Below are 10,828 nucleotides of genomic sequence, written 5' to 3'. Positions count from 1 at the left end.
TGAAAAGTTGGGTTACTTCAAAAAAAAAAAAAGGCAAATTGTTTACAAAAAAAAAAAAAAAAAAAGGCAACGGTAATTTGTTTTCTTGAAAAAAAAAAATGGTAATGAAAATTGGTAGGTATCAGTATGGCGTAGCGTTACTTTCTTCTCTTCCCCCCCACCCCCTCCCATTGTTTCCTTTTCTCTTTCTGCTTTTGAAAATTGTAATTTTCACTCTTTTTTCCCCCGATTTGTTTCTAAGTTGTCCTTTGTGACATTATTTACTTCCTCTTTTATTCCTTTCTGTCGGTGTCTCCGCCTTGTTATGTTGATTAAATAATTACGTTTTTGGCAAGAATTTACAAAGAACGACCTAAATCATAACAACGACAACTATAATATATATTTATTATATATATAATTAAATAAGAGCAAAGAAAGTGTAGTTCAATTGATTAGAGATTCAGAAACATTCAATAATAAAACGTTACGAACAAAGGCTGGTACGTTTACTGTTACTTAATTTACTCTGAAAAGAAGTGCGGAGCATTTATAACCCAGGTTTCCCTTTTCTTTTTCTTTTTTTTTTTTGGGTAATAGAAGAAAGACGTTAGTTTCCTTTTCTCTAAAATGTAATTGGTATTTTATGGAAATATAACTTTGTACAGACGAGTATTTAAGCAGAGAGGGCATAAGTCTCTCACCACACTCGTCATTTTCTTTCGAAATTTTTGTTCTCTTATTTTTCCTTCTCTCAATAATATTCTCCACATTTTTTGTCATCCCTATGTCCAAGATTCCTTCTCTGCTCACAAAAATTCCTTCCCTCTCTTGCTCCTTCGAAGTTGAGGTCCGCACTCCTCCATAGAGTCATTTAGGACGCAGTGAATTCTCGTGAACTTTTTTTTTAGTGTAAAGCAATTGCAAGATTTTCAAGAATCATAATAAAAGTTCAGAAACGTGAGGTATAACTCCAAATTTTTATGATAATCTTTGATGATTTTGTGATAATTCATTTGCCTTTCTTGATGTAGTTGTTTTTCTTGAACTATATAGTTTTGATGATCTTCTTGAACTACATAGTTGTGTGAGAAAACATTTTTTTTTTTATTTTTGCATATTTCTCAACAGTATTTAAACGTGTTACATATTTGTCAACAGTATTTTTTATGAGTTTTTTGGCAACATTTTTTTTTTATGAGTTATCTGTGTCAACAGTATGTACTACTAATCTACTTGTGGTAAAAGAATCTGTGACTGCTCTATTTCTATTTTAAAATTATGATTAGAATTATTCTCATTTAAATTTTCGTACGTTAATGAATTGATTATAAAAAAATATTTGTAAGTTGATTACTTTACACTATATTTGGTAGGAAGAAAAGAAAATATGATAGAAAGAAAATATAAAAGTGATGAAAAATAATAATGATGAAAAAGAAATTGATTTTCTTTTATGTTATTTGGTATGAGAAGATGGAAAGAAAATGAGTTTACCTTCACTTGTTTAGTATTAGAAGTCAAATTGGGAGGAAAGAAAAAATCATACTCGTAAATTACTTTTATACTCTTAAATTTTTTGCTTAGATATTGATGGAAAAAAGGGTAATTTAATAACTTTACTCACTTTAATGAGTTATCTCTATTTTTCATCCTATTTTCTGCCCACTCACAGAAAGAAAAAAAATAATATGACCCATATGTATTATTTTTTACCCTATTTTCTCTTTTTTTTCTTCCTATCAAACAACTTACATTTTTATTTTTCCTCCCAAAAACAATCCACCGTTTTTCTTCCTTCTATTTTTTTATCCTACCGAACATACTCTTAATTTTGACTTTTGACCGGCTGCTGCTTGAATTATTGGAAGTGATAATAAAAGTGGGTGATGGTGACTTATATGACCATGCATGTTAGGCACAGGTGTCAAATCCCATCTTTAAAAAATAATAAATAATATGCTGGTCATACGTGTGGCAAAAAAGTTATCGTCGATCGTATTAGGTCCGTTTAATTTGTTAATTTAAATTTTTAATATGAGTTAAAATATAATTTTATATAAATTTTTTTTATTATAATAAAAAAATTAAATATAATTATTTTTTAAAATTTTTTATTATAATAAAATGTAAATCAGTGAAATAAACAGAGTTTTAAATTCTTTAATTTTTTTTATGTATTCTCTAATTCCAGTGTGCCATTTGGCGAAACCTTACGAGTAGGACCTGATTGCAATATTGCATATTTCTTTTTTTTCAACAATTTTGTCGCTCTTAAAAGTAAAAATATTTATGTTTTTGAAAATTCTCATGTGCTTCTGAAAAACATTTTCTGTGTGTCTTATTTCTTTTTTCCACGTTTGGTTGGGTGATGAAAAATGAGGAAGCAAAATAATGTATTTAAATTCCTTTTGTTGCTTCATTTTTTAAAAAAAAAATCCTTTTGATGCGGCAATTTTTTTTTTTCAACCGAGTGGATTTTTTGTAAAAAAATTTAAGATGGACACGTTGACTCTCAATTTATGAGTGCTTGTACAGTTTTATCATATTAATTATCACTTGTCCAAGATCTATTTAGTGATATGCTTTTTTTTTTTTCTTTTTTCTTTTTTTGCGGGAACAGTACTACTGGCTGCTAAGATTACACTTTACAGATTTAGCTTTTAATAAGTTAGATAATGTTTAATCATTATTGCATTAAATGTTCTTTAGTGTTCTTCCTAGCTATATCTATCATTAGCAAAGATTTATAATTCTTCACCCTTATTTTTGTGGCGTGCTGAAATAGATTTTGTTTCTGTAATATCCCTTGTTATGTGTGTGTGCGCATATTTATTATTTATTTATATATTTCAGCCGCTTTGTCATAATTTTTATTTGCAACTTCTTTACGTATTTTTAGTTTTTCTTTTTTGCGAGATGCAATGTTAATGTTACTATGAGAATTTTGTCTTAGCCTATTGGTGTAGAAAACTGACGTATCAACACATTCAAATGTCCGTTTTCTTTTCTATAGGCAAACATATTCCTTTTAGGAACATAATACTGATTCGTGCAAATTGGGGCCTTCCTCATTATTACTATTATTATTTTTGGCTCTCTCTTTTAGAGAACAAAACCTTGCCAATGGTCTGCATTTTTTCTATCCTCCAAATTGACTGATAAAATATACCAAAAAAGGGATCTTCTCTTTTCGTTGATTCTATCTAAAAGATTCAAAGATTGTACTTCATTCATCTAAATTAATTTCTTAATTATTTTAGATACAGGTATTGTTTGGATTTGTCACTAGTACTCTCTTTTCTATTATTATTATTATTACTATTACTATTACTATTACTATCACTAAAAGAAGTTAATAATCTTTTTGGTTCATAATTAAAATTATAATTTATGATTATAAATTTTAAAATTTAAATTTTTTATAAAAAAAAATACTATAATAAATAGAATAAAAAATTATGATTTGAACCATAATAAATCTTTAACAAACAGATCCGCAAATATGGCAGCCATAGGATGTGGTTTATGTTGAAAAGGACCAAGATAAAAGGTCTGCCTGGACAATGAACATCTCGATAGTAGAGTACCAACTTGTACAGGGGCGGGCAGTCAACCCGAGTGGCGAGTGAGTGGCATTACAGAAAGGCAGGCTTTCCAATTTTCACGAGCCGCAAAAATAATAATAATAATAATGAGCAGCAGAAACCATCTTTTTATAAAGATAGTACCCAAAACAGAGGAGTTTCCCCTTGGCGCTTGGAACCGCGTTCTAGGATCTTAAAATCTTTTCTCACCTAACTTAACTTTATTATCCTAGCCTATTACAGAAGATTTTTTATGTTTTGCTCTGGCATGCTTTACAGCTTGAGAGTGATTTGGGCAGTATTTATTCTGTATCTTCTTTTCGCTAAAATAATTTCCTTTCTATTTTCGACACAATATTCGGTATTACCTGCATGGCTGTGAGGTTGTCTGTACCCTATAAAGCTTACACGAGGATTCTGTTGCTCGCTTTCTTTTTCTCTCACTTAGTTAATTCTCTGCCATTCAGATTCTGGAGATTTCCCTCTCTCTCTTTCTTTTCCCTCTATCTCTCCTTTTGTCTCCTTCCAACCCAGTGGCTGGGTTATAGTTGAATCTCATCTCCAAAAACTTTACATATTGGTGAGACCCTCATCTTAAATTTAGCTCTGGCTCTTATTTTAAGGATTTGGTATTGCATTTTGAGTGCTTTTGGAATTGGGTTTTTGGCCCTTTTCTTCTTTATTTGTGTTGTTCTCAAGTTTCTGCAGTTGATATGGCGTCTTAAGATGTAGGAAGAACGCTTTCTCTGAATCCCACAACAGGAGTTGCAATAATGTTTTCCATCCATGCAATGTGTTTGTTGTTTCATCTGAGTGATGTGATACATGTGCTTGAAGTGGGCACTCGCTGTATATACCATTTACTCTCTTATCTCCTCTTCTATTATTTCTATTGTTTGTTGCTCTCTTTCCTCTTCTTACTTTTACTGTATAATGGGCTAACTTAAACTGGATAGATTGGTACACCCCATTGTCTCTCTTCGTCTAATTCTGTGGCTTATGTGATTTTCATTTGTTTTTTTTTTTTTGTTTTTTTTTTTTTTTCTGTCTTTTTGTTGGTTTTACCGTTTTAGACGTTATGTGGTCAATTCGGAGCTTGTGGCTGGCTTACTAATTGGTGGCTTATTTTTTAAAAAACATAATGCAGGAGACGCAGTTGTCTTGAGAAGCATTGGTGTTTAAGAATTTGTTAAACAAGGTTCAATTACATAGAGATCGTATGCCAGGGAACAAGTACGACAACAGTCCAACCTATTACTCTTCAGGTAGTCGAGTTGAAAGACTACTGAGAGATAGGGAGATAAGGAAAAGCAGCAGGGCTTCTCACTCAAATGAGACAACTGAAAACAATAAGGGTACAACTGAAAATAATAAGGGGACTCAGCCATTTGATCCTGATGTGTACTTGAATGAAGATGATTACTCAAGAATTTCCAGTGCTGAACACTTCCCTGAAGGGGCTGCAGTTCCAACGATAAATAATGAGGGGTGTGAAAAGCAAGATGTAAGGCCTATAAGACAACGACTATTGGTGGTTGCTAACAGGCTACCTGTCTCTGCTGTCAGGAGAGGTGAAGATTCATGGTCTTTGGAGATAAGTGCTGGGGGTCTAGTCAGTGCTCTTCTGGGTACGCATTTTTCAATTTGACATCTCCAATCATTTACCACTGGTTTTTCTTTTACCTCTGTTGACTTGATAATTTTTAGTATCACTTGTCTCAAAGAGTAGCTTTCCCATCTTCATATTCTTTTGCCTGTTTAATTTTTGATCTGCTATTGATCTCTACTGAATGACTTTTACCACAGGCGTGAAGGAGTTTGAGGCAAGATGGATTGGTTGGGCTGGTGTGAATGTGCCAGATGAAATTGGACAAAAAGCACTTACTAAAGCTCTAGCTGAAAAGGTAAGCTTTGACCTCATGCCATTGGAATTGTTCACGCTCATCTTGTTCCTTTGATTGATTATTCATGTAGTTTTATTTTGATAAATGTGTGATAGCTTTATCCTGCTTTTGCTTGTTCCCTTCCTCACAGAGGTGTATTCCAGTATTTCTTGATGAGGAGATTGTTCATCAATATTACAATGGCTATTGCAACAACATACTGTGGCCTCTTTTCCATTATCTTGGACTTCCACAAGAAGATAGACTTGCTACAACCAGAAGTTTCCAGTCGCAGTTTGCTGCATATAAGAAGGCAAATAAAATGTTTGCTGCTGTGGTTAACAAGCACTATGAGGAGGGTGATGTTGTTTGGTGCCATGATTACCATCTCATGTTTCTTCCAAAATGCTTGAAAGAACATAACAGCACAATGAAAGTTGGTTGGTTTCTACATACCCCATTTCCTTCGTCTGAAATTCATAGGACATTACCATCTCGATCGGAACTCTTGCACTCAGTTCTTGCTGCAGATTTAGTTGGGTAAGTTCAGTTTTGAGGCTCCCTTATTGAATAGTATGCCACAATCTTATGGTGTTTAAATACAGTCAAGAAACCAAAACATCTTCTTAAATTAGGATACTTTAATTTGACGTTAGCAGGACTGAATAGAACTGATAGTTCATACGGTATTGCTTAACATGCTTCTCATATTATTCCGTGCTTTCTATAAGTGCTGCCCAGGTAGAAAGTAGTTTGTTTTGCTAAATATGTTTATATGCCCGTTGCTTTTTGAATTACTAGTATTTGGCTTCACTTACAATCTTAAGATTTTAATCATGTAAATTTTTTTCCTTTTACAGTTTTCATACATATGATTATGCCCGCCATTTCGTTAGTGCTTGTACTCGCATTCTTGGACTGGAGGGTACGCCTGAAGGAGTTGAGGATCAAGGGAGGCTTACTCGAGTTGCTGCTGTATGATTCTTTTTTAGCTGTCACTCACTTTGCTTGATTTTTTCTTTTTTATTCTTTGAAAGAAATACTCTCTTGTGACGATGAAAACTCATTTCTTACGTAATAATGAAGGCATAATGTATCAAACTTGTTAAATGTACTACTCATCCTGGTTCATGTGCTCAAATTTCAGTTTCCCATTGGTATAGACTCAGATCGGTTCATACGGGCACTTGAACTTCCTCAAGTCCAGGAACACATCAAAGAACTGAAAGAAAGATTTGCTGGGCGCAAGGTAAATGCTTAGAAGAATATTTTGTATGCATTCTTTTATGATGTTACTGGCCATTACTAAAATATGTCATGCATACACCTCTAGATTATACTCTAGAATATAATTGTATTTTTGCTCAATCGAATGTAAATGTACGGCCCCGTTCATTTCACCGATTCGAGTTTTGCTATAGTAAAAAGCTTTCAGCAACAGTCACATCTAACTTTTTTACTACAGTAAAAAGCTCTCACATAAAGTCATATCTCAACTCGAATTAAAAACTCGAATCAGCGAACTAAATGGGCCCGTATTTTATTTGAAGCGTGTTATATATTGTTGCCTAGTTTCCTATATGCTGAATTTTGGTAATTGGTATTGTGACAGGCTTTGAGAGCCTGCTTATGTTAGTGTCCTGTGAGATTTTTGATGGCAATGTCGTTTACTTACATGTTTTTTATCACATTGTTGTTGTGAGCCCGCATGTTAAAGGCACCATGATTGGAAGTGACGTGCACTTCTATATAATATTGCTAGTTGTATGGTTTCAATCTATTAGTAGTTCTGCACTTGGTAGATTAATTGTTGATTCTTTTTTTCATATTTTGTTTTTATTTTTCTTACTGTTTTTTTGGTGAACTATGCGTATTGCTTTACCTTTTGTTCTGCAAGTAATTTCCTTGGCCGTATGTTTCAACATGACAGGTAATGTTAGGTGTTGATCGCCTTGATATGATTAAAGGAATTCCTCAAAAGATATTGGCATTTGAAAAATTCCTCGAGGAAAACCCAGCTTGGCGTGACAAAGTAGTCTTGCTGCAAATTGCTGTGCCAACTAGAACAGATGTCCCAGAATGTATGTCTGCCCTAAATTGCTCTCTCAAATGCTTCTTATTCTGTGTTAAATTTGCATATGGCTGCTCTTTATTTTTCCTCTTTATGCTTCTTTCTGCCTTTTTTTGTTTGTGTTCTATTAATGAAGGCTTCTTGCAGAAAGATTAGGTAAGCATACGAAATAAAAGTTTATCCGAACTAAGAATTGAATAATAACCCCGAAAAGAGGAGTAGCAAAGATCCAGTAACTGAAAAAAAAAAAAAAAAACACCAACGAAACAAGTTCAGTATGTCTTTTGAAAAATGCCAAGGGTCACAAAAGGGGGCCATGACCAATTCCAAGATATAACTTTACCCCAAAGGAATGGCTTGTTTTGGGATAAGGGCATAACGCGATGGCTGTTTATTTTATGCACCTTTGCCAGTTTATAGAGTCGCAACTTATGATGCATGAGATATCTGATGGATCTCTCCCGAAAATAGCTTTCCATTTTCAAACACATTTATAAAGATGGGGTGATGTATTTTTTTCTTTTAAGACTTAAAGCCATCTTCCCTTTTCAAGCATGTATAATTGGCATTTGATTTTGTTCTCATTCCCAAAAATTTGATTTATCATTTGTTCTTTCTGCATTTTGACAGATCAAAAACTCACTAGCCAGGTTCATGAAATTGTTGGACGAATTAATGGCAGATTCGGAACCTTGACCGCAGTTCCGATACATCATCTGGTTAGTTGTGATTATTTTATTTAATAACAAAGCCAGGTTCATGAAATTGTTGGACGAATTAAGTTTATGTACTATTATGCTTCACGATAATATCATATTGAATCATCTCATTTTACATTGATAGATCTTGTGGTGACTTACTGTTAGGATCCTAGACTCTACTGCTAAGATTTGCTAACAATTAGTAGACAGTGAATCGGCTAGTAGCCCTTTTTATTGAATTCGAATTACTACACCAACAACAAGGAGCTCCAACGTAGCTCTCGAAACAACAGGAATGGAAGAAAATACAGGAAAGAAATAAGATAGAGAGGGATTTTCGAGGAATCCCACAACCTCCCAGTTATCAGTCCAGCACCAGATTTTTCATGCCTCACCTCCTCCCTCGATGCTCCCATATAACCACCGATCCTCTAACCAATTTCGCGCGACTCCCCATATGGGCTCTCCTTGCTTGCCACGACCCCTTCCTTGTACTGAACTATCTCATTTGGGCCTGGGCCCATCCCCTTTCCTCTCTTGGCCCTCCTAACATAGACTTTCCGTACCGGAGGTCTAACACTTACACATCTCAACTCTTATACCAAAATGTTTTTGTACAAACTGATTTGGCAAGTGAATTGTCATCTTCTATTGGTCAATGTTGTAAAATCTGTTTATAGAAAGGTGAATTGTACCAATTGGATTCACTTTCTACATTAGTTGGTATACAAAAAGTTGGTACAGTAGTTTTGTACATGTGGCATTATTCTAACAATGTCATATTTCTTATTCCTTTTTTTCTTTCTTCACAGGACCGTTCTCTTGATTTTCATGCATTATGTGCTCTCTATGCTGTTACTGGTACTCTCATTTTCCAAGTTATTTTGGTTCTTTTGTTTTCTTTTCTCTAGACTTATTTTGATTCAAGCACCTCCATTTTATCTCTCAGATAATAACCTGATTCCTAGATCATAATACAGAATGCTGGAAAGCCTATTCTTAACGATGTTACATGAATGACTCTAATTACTTGCATACCCTCAGTTGGAAGTTTCTTTTAAGTTTATAAGATAATACACCATTGTTGGTCTCAAACTCTGTTCCTATACTCTTAAATACGAATATCAATGTGCATTCACTATTAACACAAACGTTGAATTGACAGTGGCCCACTTTTAATGGTTAACGATTTACTAAATGTTAGAATTTCTTCATTAACTTTGAACTGATGGTTTACATCTCTGCTTACCTCTTTTACCTTGTTTAGATGTTGCACTCGTCACATCTTTGAGGGATGGTATGAATCTTGTCAGTTACGAGTTTGTAGCATGCCAAGATGCAAAGAAAGGGGTCCTCATTCTTAGTGAGGTAATTCTGGAAATTTACATGTCTGCTTATAGTTGATTTATTATCATCATGCAAATTTTGCGTTACACTTACACGGTGGCTTTCTGAATTTTAAAATTAAAAGAAAATGACAAAGTCCTTGACCTATAAGATACTAATGCTTGTGATGGCTAAAGAACTAGGCAACAGGACAACAACAGTCTGATAGATTGATGGTTACAAAGCTAGAGCCAGGAATCATTGAGTCAGTGCGTCACTTAACAAAAAAAAAAAAAAAAAAGAAAAAAAGAAAGACAAGACAAGAACTGAAACTCTTACATGCTAGTTCCAGTACAAGCTGATATAATATCTCCGTGCTTGCATGTAACCTTTTTTCTCACTGCATTTCTTTTCATCAGTTGTTAGCACCACTCACGTTATTAAACAAATGGTTCCTTTTTCCTCGGTGGAATTAGTAAAAGCATGCTTGAGTGCACTTGATGAACAAGAAAAGCATTAGGCATGCCTTCTAGTTTTATTGTATTTTGCTGAATTTAGAAAAGCTTGTCTGCTTCCTTTTGGTGAAAGAACAAGGCAATGGAAAACGGGCTTTCTGTAACCATATAATCCATTGTCTATTTCCTTTTTCTCTTTAAGAATCAATGTTCTTAGGCCACATCTTCCTGTTGGTAAATAACATGTATTTATTATATTATGCATTTGAATGTAGCTCCATTCCAGTGGTTATCATTTTTTCCCCCTTACAATTATAGCATTCAATACTTTTGATGCATTTTTGTAGTTTGCTGGGGCTGCACAGTCTCTAGGTGCTGGAGCAATTCTAGTGAACCCGTGGAATATCACAGAAGTTGCTAATGCAATTGGCCAAGCTTTGGATATGAAACCCGATGAAAGAGAAAAACGACATAAACATAACTTTGATCATGTGACTACACACACTGCTCAAGAATGGGCAGAGACTTTTGTAAGGTATGCATGTATAATTTTTATTGCATGCCTTGTGTCACGAATCTGATAGAAAGATTTATTAATTTTATTGACGCCTGTTTCACACACACTTTCTTTGATGGGACAACCATAAAGACATGAAATGCAGCACTCTACAGCATGTACACACCATGTAGAAGTTGAACATCAAAATTATTAAAGAAATGTGTTATTTCATGTGACAGTTGCAATGAGCTGGCAAAATACATATGCCAGTGCATCTGTTATAAAATTGTTGAATCACTGCAGTAATTTTACTTAAATAGCATTCCT

At 34.0% G+C, this 10,828-nt stretch overlaps 1 protein-coding gene across 1 annotated transcript in view; it reads left to right on the top strand.

Annotated features, from left to right (window-relative positions):
- Positions 1–10,828, top strand: part of LOC21400504 (alpha,alpha-trehalose-phosphate synthase [UDP-forming] 1) — a 21,131-nt gene that overhangs the window by 7,790 nt on the left and 2,513 nt on the right. The window contains exons 3-12 of the mRNA XM_010095147.2: positions 4,714–5,194; positions 5,373–5,470; positions 5,601–5,989; positions 6,310–6,424; positions 6,597–6,698; positions 7,380–7,530; positions 8,151–8,239; positions 9,034–9,082; positions 9,489–9,589; positions 10,350–10,537. Of these exons, the coding sequence (XP_010093449.1) occupies positions 4,786–5,194; positions 5,373–5,470; positions 5,601–5,989; positions 6,310–6,424; positions 6,597–6,698; positions 7,380–7,530; positions 8,151–8,239; positions 9,034–9,082; positions 9,489–9,589; positions 10,350–10,537 (1,691 nt within the window). The 5' untranslated portion in view covers positions 4,714–4,785. The remainder of the gene's footprint in view (positions 1–4,713; positions 5,195–5,372; positions 5,471–5,600; positions 5,990–6,309; positions 6,425–6,596; positions 6,699–7,379; positions 7,531–8,150; positions 8,240–9,033; positions 9,083–9,488; positions 9,590–10,349; positions 10,538–10,828) is intronic.

This window comes from Morus notabilis, unplaced genomic scaffold (genome assembly GCF_000414095.1).
Source record: "Morus notabilis unplaced genomic scaffold, ASM41409v2 Scaffold243, whole genome shotgun sequence".
In the NCBI taxonomy this organism is placed as follows: Eukaryota; Viridiplantae; Streptophyta; class Magnoliopsida; order Rosales; family Moraceae; genus Morus; species Morus notabilis.
Note: the sequence above shows the minus strand (reverse complement) of the source record. Positions and strands in the feature narration are given on the sequence as shown.